This window comes from Phaethon aethereus, assembly GCF_964289735.1.
Source record: "Phaethon aethereus genome assembly, chromosome: 20".
In the NCBI taxonomy this organism is placed as follows: Eukaryota; Metazoa; Chordata; class Aves; order Phaethontiformes; family Phaethontidae; genus Phaethon; species Phaethon aethereus.
The window spans coordinates 10,990,835-11,008,461 of NC_138596.1; the positions used below are offsets into that span (position 1 = coordinate 10,990,835).

At 39.3% G+C, this 17,627-nt stretch overlaps 1 protein-coding gene across 1 annotated transcript in view; it reads right to left on the reverse strand.

The window, feature by feature from the left end:
- Positions 1-5,724: 5,724 nt before the first annotated feature.
- Positions 5,725-17,627, reverse strand: part of STRBP (spermatid perinuclear RNA binding protein) — a gene marked incomplete at its 3' end in the record, with an annotated part of 29,781 nt that continues 17,878 nt past the window's right edge. The window contains exons 11-16 of the mRNA XM_082009034.1: positions 15,620-15,778; positions 13,298-13,432; positions 12,260-12,400; positions 10,455-10,578; positions 8,376-8,420; positions 5,725-5,801 (exon numbers count right to left, since the gene is read on the reverse strand). Coding sequence (XP_081865160.1) covers positions 5,725-5,801; positions 8,376-8,420; positions 10,455-10,578; positions 12,260-12,400; positions 13,298-13,432; positions 15,620-15,778 — 681 coding nt within the window. The remainder of the gene's footprint in view (positions 5,802-8,375; positions 8,421-10,454; positions 10,579-12,259; positions 12,401-13,297; positions 13,433-15,619; positions 15,779-17,627) is intronic.

Sequence of the window (17,627 nt, forward strand, 5' to 3'; positions counted from 1 at the left end):
TTGCACGTCAGGAAGTGGTGCCTGTCCTACTGAGAAGGGGTGCAGCAAAGGCAAGGGGACAAATTTTGGACATAAGGACTTGCATTACGAACAAAAATGTATCAGAGAAATTCAGTATCTTTTCAGTGATAAGGGATCCAACAAAGTGAGAATTTAAAAAAAATGCAGAAGAGTGGAATGCTTTTTTACAGGATTGTAAGAATTAAAAGGGTAATGACAGAAAAATACAGAAATTCACAGTCAAAGCAGTTGTGGTAGAAACCAATACAGATGGATTAAAAGCTGCCAAGTAGAGGCCACAAAGAAACAGATCAGAGTCAGCAAGACATTTTATTAATCAGTCCTTGAACTGGACAGTGCTTGTCAGACTGACATCAGTTAAGCTTAGAAAGGAATACTCGAGAGAAGTTTATTATAATGCACCTTAACATTGCCTTGACACATATAAAATACTATCTTCCGAAGGAAACAGAGCAGCCTGCTGCTCCGCTATCAGGACTGCTTAGCCTGACAGGCTGAAAGAACTAACTGAATTTTAAGTGAGCTTCAGACCAAGCCCCAAGTTTGCACCTTGAAGATAACAGCAGATGAAAACCTGCACCACCAAATGGGAAGGACATTCTGATGGTTCATCAATTGCACCTGCAAATGTAATCAAATGGTTATGTGCTTCCATGGGCAAGTCACTGGTACAGTTCCTTAAGTTCATTTCCCCAGGTGCAAATATATAGGCTGCTTGCAAGATCAGCTTTCTGCCAACAGTAGCAAAGCTAACTATATTTAACAGCTATTTTTCTGTATCAGCCCATGAATTCTATCCAGACATATCCTGAGTTATGGATAATCTACACATGCAGTTATTTACTGAATTTGATGTTTCCAATATTGAAATGAAATACAGTTTATTTTTGCTGTTATATTTGGATGCAAAACGACAAGCTTTGGGCCTGATATATTACTACATATTCCGTACCAAGTGTTTTCCTGTTTTACACCAGTATAAACTGTGATCAGTCAGGGTTGTTTTTATGCTTTCATCTCTGAATTGAGACCCTAAAATGCTAATACATCAACTCCCTCCCCTTTTTTTTTTTTAACCGTTTTTCTATAAAAAGAGTTGTTTCCAGCAACTTCAAGTACTGCAAGTACTGCAGTAATGCAGCACTGTACTATGCAACTTTGCGTAACGCAAGGTTATATAAAGGCAAATTAAAAAAAACCCTAGTATTTTAAAACTACACATATCATGTGCACCATATAGGTCATAATCCAAACTCTTTTAAATCCAAATAAAGTATTTGTTAAATATTTACTACAGAATTGAAAAGAGTTACTTATGGATGGCTGTATCCTAATTTCTAGCTTTAGAAAACCACAGTTAAGCAAATTATTCATGCAGAGTTAAATCACTGCCTGCCGGCCTTCCTCTCCTCCCACTGCACCCACAAGAGGAAAGCAAACCTGGCTGCTTCATGAATTAATTTGGCCTAGTGTAATTGGATCTCTGCAGATTTTAACTGTAATATCAAAGTCTTTCATTCTTCATTTAGAGTTTAGTTTTAATAGTTGAGGGAAATAATTTCTGTCTGTATTAGGTAGATAATACCACACATTCCACTCCCAATTTTTATTCCACGTACCTACAACCATGGTACAGCTTTCAGTGCAGGCCATGGCTTTGGTATCTACCCAAATGTTTTCCACAGGTACGCAAGGAATGCAGTGCCTGACACATAGCAGTATCAATACAGCTTTTTATGCTACACAAGAGAAAAATACTTGAAGGAGAACAGTCTGTTGATAAAACCAAACAATTTCTTCAAAGTGTTAAGTAATATTTTCTTTTTTTAACTGAAACTGGAATATTTGAAGTGGCTTTGAAAAATACAAAGTTGGAATTCAGACCTATGAATTACCTGTTTAAACATTTAGTTAAACATGACATAATAAAAACGTGCCATATACAAGATTTTCACAGGTATATGAGGTTTTTTTTTTTTTTTAGAAAAAAGCAATAAAAATATTCTTTAAGCTGAAAGTAAAATCTCTTACCTTTTATATCACGATCTCAGCTTACAGTCACTACATTTCTGCTTATTTTATACAAGTGCATATGGCTATGAAGGTCCGGAGAGAATGAGAATAAAGTGGTATTAACCTGCTGAAAACTGCTTAAAAGTCTTAAGCTGCAACATATAGATGTTCCAATACCATTTTAAAAAAAACATTCACCTTTCAGTTATTGCTGATTCACAGTCTCAAAATACCAACATACAGTATTTAAGAGGAAAAAACCTCAGTAAATTTAGAGCAGCAAAGCTTTAATGAACTGGTGGTTTACCAAATACGATGTTTTCCTGTCATTTGGTGGTGATTTTGAGACACACAAAAGCAATCCATTTGAAAGTCAAGTTCAGGCCTACCCTTTTTGTGCCTTATACTAACAATATGGGGAAGAGACAAAGAGAGAGAGAATATATCATTTAGTTAGATTTTGGAAAAATATATTTTTTTTCTTTTGCCTTTTTGCTACATTTCATGTCTGCTGACATGCACAATGGTGCAAAGCACTACTGCTTCAAGAGTGACCATTGCAAATTTTTGTAGCAATTTTTATAGGAAACGTGCAAATACAGTCATAGTATTAAAATGCTGAAGTACTTAAATAGTGAGAGTAAATGCAGGATTCACTGCTTAAAGCAGGCACTCTGCAAGGTTTCATTTCTTGTTTTGGTGTTTGTCTTTCATCCCCCCCCAACACACCAGTCTTTCCCTTCTAGTGCAAAGACATAACAAGAAGTATATACACATCTATTGCTATGTACCCAAAGAAAGGACTGTGGCTTGGAGTAAGTATTGCTTTTCATTAAATGGAACGAAGTTCAAGAAGTGAGAAAAACACTTTAAAAAAAAGGAAAAAAGCTCAGATTCCATGTCTGAAGTTGAGAAACCTCAAAACGAGCCACGTTTGTTCTTGCTTTTAAGACATGTACAAAATGCCATTTCGAGCCACACAACCTGATGGTTCTAGAAGTCAGAGAAGAAATCTTGAGGGCCCAAGTGAATAATAAAAGGTGCGATGCTGAGAGGCTGGCAATAGGGACTGTCAATGAAAAAACCACCTACAGTGGGAAAAGAGCAGAGAAGCAAAAACTTCACGTTAATTTCAGAGACTGGCTGAAGCTAAAGCTCCATTTAAATTTCTCTGCTCTTTCAGCTGCAAGTGGAATTTTCATTGTAAAATGGGCACTCTTAATTCTTTGAAGGTATTGAAACATCTAACACTTCCAAGGTTACCACTTTCTAAACAAAGAACTGACAGCTCATTCATATTTTCAGTAAAGCAGAGAAATGTAAAATATGCAGCAAGGGGGCAAGTTTACAATGTGGTTAGTAACTCCCAACAAATGACAAAAAATAAAAAAAAAGGACTTCTATAAATCATCTGAAATGACTGCCATCATGTTGGAAAAGAGCATAGCGCCCTCCTTGTTTTTGAAATAAGAACTAGTTATTTGGCTTACGAATGTTCATCACATAGAATTAGTTCAGAGAATATTTTGTTTGAAATTTTACAAAGCTAGGGATTAAAAAAAAAAAAAACACAACAAAAAAACCTAAAACCCAAAAACCCACAAACAGTTGCCAATCAGGGGAACTCCAAAAGAGGCAGGGGGGAAATGTGTACAGAGGAAAGATTCCTTTAATGAGTATTTGATTAACAAAAATGGGCTTGTATCAGCCATGCTTTTTCTGCTCCGTGATGGCTTCCTTTCATCCATAGGCCAGCAAAATATATCAGTGATTTATGAGCACCACTCAATTTGACTACACCCCCAAGACCCTGCTCTTTATTTCAGCACTAACACATGGATGACAACAGCAGGCTCACCACTACGTGTCAATCTACATTTTTTTATTAAAGTACCACCAACGCCAAACGAAAGCAAGAGCTACGGCAGAAAAAAAACCATTTAAGATACAAACACATTCCTAAGCACAAATACTTAGCTTAAGAATAACAGCTGCAGTTAATTCCAAGAAAAGCAGCTTGTTATATAAGTCACCCCTTATTAAGCTTTTCTAATATTTCTTTCCCTGTAGGGGGGGCGTAGGGAAGGAGGAACTTTACATTGCCTTAAGCACCATTCTTACACCCTCTTCACATATAAAGCTCCCCTTGCGTCAGCAGCAGAGGCTGTTGGAGAACGGAGTGTACAAAGGCAGTCTTTAAAAGAGCACGAACTAAAACCTACTGAAAAGCAATGGGTGAGGTCTGAGTAGAGAAGTGCAACCAACAATGCTGCTTATTTTGTAGGGTGATACCTTAATAAAGACTACCCGACTCCCCCGTTCGAGCCCCCAGCAGTTCCACCGTACGTGGAGGCAGCGTGGAGCTGGGGCCTGTCCTGCAATTTCGGACAGGTGCACACCCTCCTCAGCAGAAAGGAGATGCTCGCGGTTTCAGCACCAACTCTTAGAAAAGTACTGGCCTATGGCTGAAGTGTGTCACTTTTCACAGCAGCACTCAACAAGAACTGGGACAATTAAATAGCAAGTTTTCATGGGGACCTTGTTGCTGCTTTAGATTCTTATAAATGTAAGGGGGAAAAGGAGAACCCTTATTTTAATACAAGATTGACAACTAAAATGCTTTCTGTAGAAATGGTGGATGGAAAATCAAGGGTGGGCAGACAATCTTAAAAGTGAAGAAGGCCACAAGAACAAGTACAATTTATTTTTTTCTTTTTTTCTTTTTTTCTGTAAAAACAGAAAAGAAAGGAAAACAAGCAGCTTTTGAGCTCTAAAGAACTTGATTGTAACATTATTGTTGTCCTTTCTCTGGGCAATACGGGCTAACTGTGTATCCCTGTAACTACGTAACAAGAGTCCTTCTGTGCTAACTTCCTTTGTTTAATACTTATTTCACAGAATGTAACCTAATACAGAGAGACAGCCTAAGATTAATTCCCTTTGTTTCGTTTGTTTTTCAGTATTTTGTGTACAAGTGGAAAGCCTTCTTGGATAATTAAGACTGTGTCTAAAAATCAGTTACAGTATGCTGATCTTGAAGTTTATAAGGAAACTCAGGTACTGATGCTTAACTATAAAAAAATAAGATAAAACAATATTTTAACCCATATTTTACTAAGTTTATTACACACCATAATATTTACAAAGTTAAATGTTAACTGTAAAGTTTCTATTGTGTGGTTTTTTGTTTTTCTTTTTTTTTTTTTTAAATTTTTAATTTTTGTTTTTTTTAAAGAACTATGCCCTGCATTTAATAACCCTACAACAAGTACAGGTCATTAACTGAATCTCTGTGACTGCATTAGGAAACAGGCAGTACTCTTGTGTTACAACAAAACAGTTTATTTGTGATCAGTGTTTTATATTCTATACATCCTTCACAAATTTAATTTTACATAATCGGATACTTCATTTAAAACGTAAGATTTAAGCTTCTAGTTCTTCCCTATAACAGAAGGCTGGTATAAGTTATTTGAAAATGAGGTAACATTTCACAGAACATTTTTTTCAAGTTTTAGAGAACTAAATTTGCATTTTGTTAAAATCAAAAAGTAGGAAAAAGATGTTTCTTTACAAATGACTTTGCTCAAGTATGTGTTCAAAGAAAACAGGATAAAAAGGCTTTTTTTCTTCTAACATTCTGTACTGTACTGTGTTGTTCAATCAATAGGAATTAGCTTCTGCCATTTGCTAAAAGAATGAGTAGTGGGGAACAGGATAAGTTGGGAATTTCATAACTGGTAACAGAACCATTCTCTTGGGTAAACCTACAGAGAGAAGAAAGGGAGAGGACTCCAAATAAGTTCAGTGATCCAAGAAAGTCAGATAAGAGCTTACAGTAGTGTTCTCATTAACCTTTTCCAGATCAGTCAGTCAATGTGATTTTAGGGTGCAGAGTCCCATAAACAGTAACACTTCAACACTTGGCACTATTTCAAACAGATGGTTAGCTTAAAGTTTGCTTGTATTTTTGTCCTGGTATTTGGTAAAATTGAAGTAAGCAATATTCTCAAAAGCAGAGTGTGTATTTGGACTTGAAGCTCTGCTTCATAATCTTTATGATAATTAATCTCTGCTATCTCATTCTGTGCTCGTGAGTTAATTGCACAGGCCAGCTACAATTGCAGATATTCTAAACAGGCACTGCTGTGCATAAAAGAATTCACAGGGAGACTGTTCAGCAGTTTTGATAAGCATCCAGGTAGGTCAGCCAGAAATCAAGCACCTACAGTAAATTCTGCATCTGCTTCATTATTCTGCATTTCCTCTCCTGTATTGAAGTGGCAAATCTGGAAAGATTAATATCTGCCTGATTTCATGATTATTATAGAGTTCTTGTGGCCTCACAAACTTCTGCACAATTAAATGTTTGTTTGTTTTTTTTAATCCGGCCTATTTAGATTCTAGTATTTAACCTATGTATCCATTTAGAAATCACAAAGCAGCAACAGCAGGTATTCCAGAGCACCAGATGATCAAAGTGAAGTTTCCCAACATGCAACAGCTTACAAAGAGACATGTCTACCTTACAGCCAGAAAGCATTATCCCAGTACTTCGCATCACAATCATAAGACATTAAAAACAGAAACTCTTTATGTGAAAAATGGGGGCATTCAATTCCACAATGCTTTGAAGTCAGTGATATGTCACATATACACAGCTAAGTGATTGAAATCCAGCTCCCAAAATAGGCATCATGAGAAAAAACACAAAACAGAAGGAATGAATGAAAAAAGCGGGAAAAGCTGCAAGGAAAGTTGGTAACAATTGTATTCTTCAGCAGGGAAGGGATTCTTCTTATGTCACTGTGTGTCACTGCTTGTAAAATACATACATGCAGATACCACTTATCTTAGAGTCTGTGACTATTGCTTGGAAAGAACCAAAGGGATTTTTAAAAAATCCATAGCAGGAAGTAAGCCCTAAACTAAATTTCCTTTTGTTTTTTCTTAAGAAAACACGTAGCTGTTCCTTGTGTAATGCAAGACAAATGACACCACACAGAGTGCACTCAATGGGACAGTACTGCAGTTCTGTCAAAGTACTTGGCCAGTCAGTAGGGCGGGAGCTCTAAAACTAGAGAGGTTTGCTTCAATTTTGAAGGGAGAACTCCACACTGAGTGCAGCCCGTGGGCCCATTCTCCATCCCCTTTCCACTGCAGGAGTACAGAATAGGACCAGCTGGTCTTAGTCAAGCAAAGTGAGTATTTTCAATAAAGCAGCAGCATTCCTCCAGTGTTTATTGCTCATACCTCTAAAAGACAGTAATGAAATCAACATTTCAAAATAGTTTTAACTCTTAGAATGCTATCAGGGGAGTTAGTATTGCCCAAGCTATAGAAATTTTAGAGGAACAAGTATTGCAAAAGCTACAAAAGTAATAGCAAATTGAAGGCTTAGCTTCCCATAAAAAAACTGCAGGCCTTGAAAGGCACTCAACTTGTCACTTGAGTAGCAGGCTTTCACCCAGTCCCTGTGACAGGAGGGGAGAGTGGGACTGCTGCTGGTGGGCTCACTTTTTGTGTGCCAAGACATATCACTGACTCCAAAGTGCTGTGCTCCCATTGCCACATAAACCTCATTCAAAGTAACCAAAAGGGCCGGTTAGAGGTATGCATTGTTAGTCTAGCATAAAAAAAGCCAGTGGGTAGGGAGAAGCTGAGTTAAGGAAAACCCTTCCGTCGTAGTTCTCCAATTATTAGTTTGTTCTACAATCTTCATGAAACCAGTGCTTTGCCAGCCTAATATCACTGTGTTTCTTAGTAAAAAGTGGTGTGGCAAATCACCATGTCCTAGCTTCCTTGCAATCTGATTGCTAATGGTATAATCTACACAAAAACCATTCTGCTTGTCTCAAGCAGCAGTGTTTTAGCCTGCAAGGGGCGTGGGGGTAGGTGTATATGCACATGGACTTCAGGGAGTTGACAGCATTAAGGGAGCTTTGTCCACAAGCCACTTACACTTGGGGACAAACACTTTGCCAATGATACTGTAATGCCATTTAGATAAATATGTGTCAGAGATGCTGAAATAGGCCCTTCGGTAGTCTTTGAATGGAGCACAGATTGGCTGTAAAAAGTAAGAAAACTACTTCAATTCAGTTTCAGTATGAAAGGGAACAGGCAATTAGAACAAGCAGTCCTTCCACAAATCAGGCAAAGCATAGGCAAAAAAGCTACTCCAACCAAAAAAGAACCACAAGGTTATGGCATCAAAGTGGTGGTGTTGTCATGGTTTATGAGGTTTAATCTCTTTGAGTTTCTCCTCGGACTGCCATATTTGGACTGCCACAACAGTTTCTATATCATTTCTAATTTGTTAATTATTGGGCTATACATACCGTAAGCTGGCGCAGCTGTACTATACCCATACGGTGCTCCGTAGCCTGCAATATAAACAGATAAGGGATGGGTTTCACTTCCTACAGTATCGGAAGACGATCAGTATTTGCACACCAACACACCTGTGAAGCAGGACCACAGAAAAAACAAACTCACACTAATACATACAAATACTGCTGAAAACACTAAAATCCTCCTACCTGGTAGCTTGAAGAACAAGCTACCCAATGACTTTCTTAAGCCTCAACATCAAAGAATTAAGTTTTGTATTTCATTTCCCTAGCATTTGCTTTCAGCTGAAGCCCTCAAGTCTGTACTGTCAGAGCATGGAGTTGGCATGATCCAGGCAGACATCCCATACTTGCGTATGCTCTTCCTAAAATACAAATACAGTCTAAGGCAGAGAACAGTCATTTTCCTTAACTTCCATTATAAAGAGGGGAATCTGCCTGTGGCAGATACCACATCATCATCAGTAAAGCTCCTGTGAATTCTGCTTTCGCTGCCATTTCTAACACACGAAAGAAGGTTTCACAAAGGCCATGTGAACACCTAGAGGCAAACAGAACAGTATCTTTTTTTCCCCAAAGAGCTAAGCACGGCTCTAGAGTGGGACAAAAAGCAACAGTGGTAACACCAATCTTGGTTACTACATCTCAGTAGTTCCTGAAGGCTTTACAGGTTTTTTTTTCTGGTGGGATCACTTGTGTCCATCACAAAAAGCAAGAGATTTCTGAGAATAGGGGATGAAGAGAAATAATCTGTGAAGGCCAAGGCCAATAAAAGCTTAACAACTACAGCGACTGGGAAATTAAACCTATTTCTGGAGTAATTCCATGCTGGCAAGAAGCATGCCCCTGGCAGGTTAAAGTGTCTCATAAATGACTCCTCAGGCAGAAAGACAGTTCCAAAAACAATGTTAACAGCTATTAAAAATGAATTACTGTTTTTTAATATTTATAATTACATCAACATACAGGAACAATGAAGACGACATGCTGTGGACTGTGCCAGGAAGCAAGACTACCAAGCAACAGGGCTATGCTATTAGCATGTGTGAACTGCTGAAGGGTATAATTAGAGCTCACGCTGTAATCTGAAAACCTGAGCACAAGGAATATGTTTTATTTTTGGGAAGCTATTGGATTTGCTTTGACTAAGAATTCTCCAGTATCTCATTTTGACAAATTTGTGATTCTTATTCGAAGTAAAAACAATGTCTAGATTCCCTTCACATGTCACCTGCAAACCTCAGACATGTTGTAGAGTAACAAATAACGGTGCAGTTCGAAAAGGGGAATGAGAAAGTGAACATTTCCTTTAAAATCTTATTGCATTTACATTTTAACACCTTATGCTCTATATGCCTGTCATATTAAAAACAAAACAACACAACATAAAACCCTATGTTATTTTGTACCAGCCAGTAGTAGCTGAGCACTTCAGCTCTTCAAGCTGGAACAGTTTTGTTTCTGATGGTTGCAAACCTGCTCCCTAAGGAATCCGCAATGAGATAACCTGATTACTAACTCACCTGCCCTGTATGGTAAGCACCAAGGATAAAAGTGAACCAGAAGGCCCTTGGATGTTTCTGCTAATCAGAACAGTGCAGCATGGATGATGAATCAACAACAGCCAGAGTTTGAACGGAAATTCTTTTCTTTTTGATTTTTTTTTTGGCCACCACAGAAGCTACTAATGGATGCTGTGCTCACATGCACAATTCATGTAGAAGGTTTCTGGAAGCACAGCAACTCCAGAGCCTGCCGACTGCACAAAGAGTTTTGGGATTTGTGCCATGGCAGTGAACTATGAAGATGACATACAATGAAGCCAGGAAAGCCATTATGCCCATAACCATGTGCTCTGTGCACGTGGAGCTTCGAGTTGTACACTCGTGAAGGACAGGTACTGCCAGTTTTTCAGCTCCTTGATTTAAAGCCCCATGAATTCCCCCTTCTACTTCATCTCAGATGATTAAAGCTGAAGAAACCACTTGCATAGGTGACTGACACACGTGGAAAAGAACACCCCAGCAGACAAAAATGAAACTGTTCGCTATTAGTGTCATGTCTTACCTGGCGTTATGTATCCAGTAGCAGCAGCTGCCCCAACAAATGCTCCTCGTGTTAAAGCACCTCGTCCTCTGCCTCGAACAGCCTGGACTGCTGCAGAAACAGCTGTATTGACAACCCCTTTAGTCTGCTCAGAGTAATAAAAAACAGCAATTCAGAAAGTGAAAGTGTTGCTGGCAATACAAGGCCATCTGCATTAAAGAACCACCTTTTAAAAAAATCTCTTTAAATACGCATGATGCGCCAGTCTTCTTAAAGGTGGAATAGAGAACGGATATGAACTGTCCTAAAGAATTTGACTGACAGAAACCAAGCGAGTCCCTTGCCAGGTCACTGACTGCAGTACACACCGAGTCCAGGAGCGCGTTCACTTCACTCAGACCTGGCAGTCAGCGTGGTCAGACTGCGCATTCTTCACCTCAGTTTTGGTTGCACGGGCATGCACGAACACCAGTGGCTTCTGACCCTTTCTCTGCTGCGCCTCGCTCCTGTCTTTCGCACCTCCTTACAAGCTTCCCCTCTTGATCTACAAGATTGTCTTTGCTTCTCTCCTACTGTTCTGAACCAGCATTTCTTCAGCAGGGCAAGGGTTTCACCCCAAAAACAAATAACCACCTCATGACAACACTGGACTGCTTTAACCTTACTTCACTAGAATGCCTCCTTCCTTTTCCCATTGTTTCCACCTACAAGTGAAAGAACAGCGAGGAGTTACAGAAACTGGTATTGCCCAGCGTGTCAGAGCGCTGCTTTGCTGTACTAGGTGCCCTGACTGCCTATGAAAACAAACTCATACAAATCTGGGCATTTCGAAGACAAGTTTGGCAGTTAGTGCCATCATTGACCTACTGAAAAAAGAACACATGAACAACAACAAAAAAAGAAAATTCAGAATTTAGGAAGTCCCTGAATCAGAGGTCATTTTCAGATCTTAACTGCATGTGGAACATTATCTTGCGAGGTAGTGTTTTTCTCATTTACTAGACTTTCACTACAGTAATGGAAACTGAAATACTCCTAACCAAAGGTCTTAGTGAAATGGAGAGGACTTACTAGTTACTGAACAAAAACAAAAATAAGAGTTAACTTGTCATCTTGTGTATTTTATGTGTATTTTATTATATGTTCTGCTCCAATGTGAAGTGACAAGAAAAATCTTAATTCTAACATACTTGCACAAAAAAAGATACAAACTGTAATCCTCAGGATTTAGTTCAGACTGTCGTCCCCTGGAGGAGGAACACTGCTGATAAGTTTCTGGTCTGTTCAGCCTTAATCTTAATAGATTTGAGAGATCATCGTGGCTGCTAAGCCTAATGGACAAGATGGAGCTTTTTATTATACAAGTCTTCCTCATGAAACAAAATGGCTCATCTGAAAAGTTGAAAAGTTGCAAAAAAGGTGCAAAAATCTCAGATTACTCCAGAATCTAGAGTTAAGTCATTTATAGCCAGGTAGAGGCCTTATCCCTTAAGTCTGCGCATCTTACATGATGCACGCTATGGCTCCGGCCTGAAACGCAAGAGATGCGCACACCATCACTGGTTGAGCCACTGACCTTAATTGTATCTCCTCCAGCTAATCAGGACCTCTCTTCCTTTGCACCTCCCTTTCTACTATATTTCCGACAATATGGTCCCAACTCTCAGATTATATTGTTATACTACAATAAGTATTATAGAGGAATAAAAATAGAAATCTTACATGTGTGCATAAAACAAGAGACTGAAATCACTTGCTTCCTGCAGAAGTTCCTGTATCAGAGAACAACCCAGATAAGAACAGTCCAAAAAGCAAATAATTCTTACCTGTGGAAGAATCTTCTTTTTCTTGTTGTTTGCTGCATTAGGCCCAGAAAACAGTTTTTCAAGTGCTGCTAATGCAGCACTTGCTTTTGCTACTTTCTTATTTGGGCCTGCACCTCTGAACTTCTGCCCGTCTACTTCTACCTGAAAATTGAAACATGAGTTTATGCCTAGTATTTCTCCTTGGGAATACCATGCTGCATCATGATGTGCCATCCATAAAAAACTTCAGTAGTAAGAAAAAAAACCCTCAGTGTTTTATGTGACAAATCTCTATTGCTTCTAGATTATGAAGCTGATAAAGAATACATGAGTGATCCTGTGAACCATTATATTGCAGGTATTAGGAATCTGGAAGCTACAAGTGCAATTCAAAGAGGACCAGCGTTATCTGTTGGATACTGAATTTAGCCAATATGTTTGAGCTTCTCAACACATGAATGATACCACCAGGAAACAGGGATTTTAGGAATCATTTGAGGCTCCCTTCATCTCTGTCCATGCCTTATATACCAACATCTTTGCCTACACCATACCTACATTGCTTAACTGGGATGCTACCTCATACCACTTTAGAGCCCAGTGCTACTTCGGAGATAGCACAAGTAGGGGAAGAAATCAAATGAGTGTACCTTTTGCTACAGCCATTCCAAATACCACTGGTAAGCTGGCAACAGGAGATTCAAGTCAGGTCACTGACATGGGGTTAACAAGTATGTTTGCAAAATTTGCAAATCAGATACTTTGTCAAGCTGTAAATCTTTTACTTCCCTCCTCCTCCTCATGTCAAGACATGATGTAGTTTGGGGCTGTCAGAATCCAGTTTTAATTCTCATTGTATTTTCCTAAAGCATAAAAGACATTCCTTTCCCCAGTCTAATCATCACAGCAGCAATAAGAGATACAAAACCCTGAAAACATCAGAGATGTGCACTGCAAAAAGCAAAATACAGAAAAATCTGCACTGTAGTGGCAAGCAACTCCAAAGACTAAAGCACAGTTAATAAAACCACCTACTAACTGTAACTCTGCTTCACTCACCTCCATCACAAAGCGCTTGTCATGGCTTCCACCTGTCTCAGAGATAAGCTCATACTTCAGACCTCTTCTTTTTTCATTAAGCTCCATCACCGGGTTTTTGCCACTTGCTGTGAGTATAGGACCCTGAGTTCTTACCTAGAGAGACATTTATGGTGTTGCTTTAGAGCCTTTATCTCTTCAAAAGGCAGACAGACATCTACAGCATTGTGCCTTACAGTGCCACATGGGCAGCCACTTGGGAGAATGCCTGCATTATCACTGTGACAAGCCTCTGCAAAACCTTGTTCTTCCCGACACGTAGGCTTCAGCAGGCTGCCCAGGAACAGGCCTGTATCAAAGGCAACACTGCCTTGGCTTCAGTATAACACGCTCCTGCGCTAAACAGCGGACGGGAAGTAGTCTCTAAAGAATGGCAGGGGAACAAACAATACTGTGAAAGAAGTCACACCCTCTTTATTTCTGTTGGGGAAAGCCACTGTCCTCGTGGCCTGGTCTGTGTCTATACAACACTGAACATAACACCACCTGCACTTGGAGTTTCAACCCTCAGTATCCAAAGCTGAAGCTGAGGCCCTGGTGTCAAGTTCCTTGAAATCGAAGGCTTTATCAGTGAAAGGAGAGATGAGCCTTCCCAGCCTTACACGCATCTCTGCTGCTCGATCTAATTACGTCCTGGCATTACTGAGCTCCGACTGAAGATGTCTCATATCCCGGTTCACATGTTTCAGCAGAAATACCTGTGACTGTTCAGGAAGCAAGGAAGGTGAAGCTGAGATGTCAGCGCACCAGCATATCAGCCTGCATTAGAATGCACTCAGCTACAGATACGAATGACTACTCACTGATGAAGAAAAAGATGATAAAGGGATCAAAACAAAGTTTTCAAAAACAACTTACTTTGGATAAAGATGAGGAGTCCTAGTACCAGGACCCGCCCTTTGAAAGTAAAGTGTCTCAGAAGTGTAAACATGGAAACAGAAAGTCATGCAGCTTGGGAAATATCTTGGTTGTCTTAAAATATTACCCGCTTTTGTGATAAAGTATAATAAATGTGTATTTAAAAGGAAAATTAACAGGTCAGTTTGTTGAGTATAAAGTACCCCCCATTTCCTTTGTCTGGAAATGTGGCAGTGGATTAAATACATATGTGAATCAAGTTGTCCATGATTACGCACTGTTTGGAAATTAAGTGGCTTCCAAGTGAAGGAAATGTTTTAACATCTTGACAAAAATTCAAATAACAGAACAATTACTTATATTTACAGCACAACCCCCCCTGCAGTCCTGGAAAAAAGCATTGTAACAAAAAATGAAGTAGGGATCTACAATGGTTTATCAGTACAGCCCGCAGAGAGCTTGCCGCAGAGCTATCAGGCAGACAAACAAATATACAAATTAAAGCTCTTACTTAGTCTTTACATAAGATGCTTCTCTAAAATCCCTGGTGGCAATTATGAACACTGGTCAAGGAAATCAGAAAGAGAAGCGTGAAAAGGGTGACATCTAAGCATGAGTTTAAAATTTCCTGTTTTTTCAATGTTGAAAAGAAATGAATACCAGAAATAATTTAAGAAAATACCCAATTAATGTACTATAGACCCATTACAGCTTGATTCCTGGGGACATTCAGCCAAAGTTAAAAGTTACTCAAATTTTGTCCTTTGAGGAATACTCCATCTCCCATAACTTCAACAACTTCAGTGAGAAAACAAGCACAGCATGCTCCTTACAGCATGACTTCAGTTACAAGTGCCAAAATTAAAGTGTATTATATTGAAATTGGAGCATTTTCAATGCAGTATTTTCTAGTGTATTCAATATGCATCAGGTATTAGCTTCTACATTTCTTAATATCTCCTAATGAATGTTTATATTTTCATTGGTCTTCATGTGTGTCACTTTAAAATACTATCTGTGTAGGTATACTTTTTTGACAAACCCTCTATTACAAAAGAGAAATTGTAAAATTTGTGTTACTAGAGCCCAAAGGCACCAAACAAGATGGAGCTGTCCCGACTGTAAGACCATACATAAGCTAACTAGAAGAGACAACACCTGTCTTTTTAAAGAGTTTATGGTCTTAGGAGGACAAGATGGCTACCCCTCCTTAAACTTGAGGAAAGGCGGCACAAAGATCAGTTATTTGTCCACAGTGGCACAAAGTCTACAGCAGATCTGAGACTGGAAAAATCTCTCTTCATTCCTCATCCACCACCTTGGCTAAAACACCATCCTCTTCTGGGAGAAGAGGAAAACCCCCCCAAAACACAGAACCAAGTCCCACACATCTCCATCACTTGTACTTTTTAATGCCATACTCACCTCTAGGGTAGCGGAGGTGTCAGCTGTAGAATTTCCAGTATTATTGCTTGAGATTGAAGACACTGTTTCATTTTTACCTTCAGTATCTGATTTTTCATCAGAACTCATACATTCCACATCTGCATCAAAACCAGTTGGATACCCCATTGCTTGTAAAACCTACAACAAACCCACATGAAACGAACTGTAAAATAGGTAGCAGTACAGAAACAAATACAAAGCTGATCACAACACAAAAGAATGCCCACCATACACTTAATAAAGGCAGATTGCTTAGAAGTATGTTTTCTCCTGTATTGAAATGGAGAAAAACACAACAGCGATGGGGAAAATAGTTCACGTTTCGAAAAGTGGAATCAACACAGAGAGAAATTTTACTTTCAAAGATAGCAATTACTCATGAGCATCATTCACCAACTCGAGAATTCCTTGTAAAATAATAGATTAAAATTCAGAAGTGCATCCACTGCATGACACTAACAGTATGACAAGGAGATTGTTTTGCACACCGTTTTCCCCCTCTCTCTCTGCATATGGACAGCTCAAGATTGGCTCTGAGGCAAACAAGACAAACAGTCTTATGAGAATTAAAGCACTGTACATTGTACACCAGAGGGTAGATGCTTCCAAAGCAGGTGTACAGGGCACAAATTCCTGAACCAAGAGGTGAGGTGAAGGAATGCCGGCTAGCAGAGTAAAAAACTATCTGTCCGCAGTAAGCCTGCCTCTTGGTGAGCCACACCACAACCTCCAAGCTTCCTCCATGCTGCCTACAACCAGCAGCTGTACAGCAAATGAAACCTTACTGATTAAGGTACTATTCATCAGTTCCTTCAAAAACATCCTCCGCTAGCAAGGCCAGCCTCTCCTTTAACCAGCTACCTAACCTAGTTGTATGGAGGTACCAGACACAGGCCCAGAAGAATCTGAAAAGAACCTGAAGCACCCTGAAAATTTAGTCCCAAGAACAAAGTTTGCAAATCGCTACGTTCCAACACTGAATTGAGAACTGCATGGACACCTCCAGGCTCAGCTCCCTTTCAACTGTGGTACAATTGACTGCATTTTCAGGGATTCTGAATTTTAAAAACGTAAACGTCAGATCTAGAAACTGAAATGGTCATATTATTCCTTCCTACAAGTCTGGGAAAGCAGGGCCCATATCTGCTAGGAAAAAAAAAAAGAAAGAAAAAAAGCTAGTCTCTACCACACCACGAGTTTCCTCTCGGCTTGAATCAGGGGTGTTTGAAGTGTAGCCCAGGATTTGTGTATGTGTAAATTTAGAGAAAACAGAGCTGGGTAGGCACCAGCACAGATCTGGCTGATGCAGAGAGGTTCAAGGGCAGAGAAATCACAGCTTTGTAAGGCAAGTTTTTTGGTGATGTGTGATTTTTTTTTTTTTTTTTTTAAACAACTGCAGGGAGGGAGGCAAAAATAAAAGAATGAAGCAGAAGATCTGGAAGGATGCGCATACAGAGAGCTACTTTTCCTGAAGGAACAATACATTCCCTCATATATTTCTGGATACTTTGAACTTGAAAGCACATGGGACAATGGGATTTTCAAAGCTGAAATCAAAGGAAAGCAGAAAGTTGCCAGATGAAGCTTCTAAAAAGGAAATTCTTGTTCAAAACAAAATGAAGTACAGAATGACAGATGGGCTTGTTCCTATCATAAGTGCAGTTCTATTAAAGCAGGTTCTTTCACATGAATTGTCTGTAGGAAACTTTTGTTTCTTTCCAGAAACCCAGCAGGCTCAGTCTGCATTAGCAGTCTGAACTGTCCTCACTGCAGTACAACAAGGATGTTCATGTTGGACATTCCAGTCTATCACTGCTTTACAGACCTAAGCTCTGTCACACAGAGCACCTACAAGAAGCATCAGTAGGCTGACTACTGCCTGAATGATATGAGTCTCTTACTGAGACACTGAGTGGAGACCAATAATTTATGTACATGGTTTATCCCGGTGCACAAAGGTAATCTTCAGACACTGAAGACAGGAAAC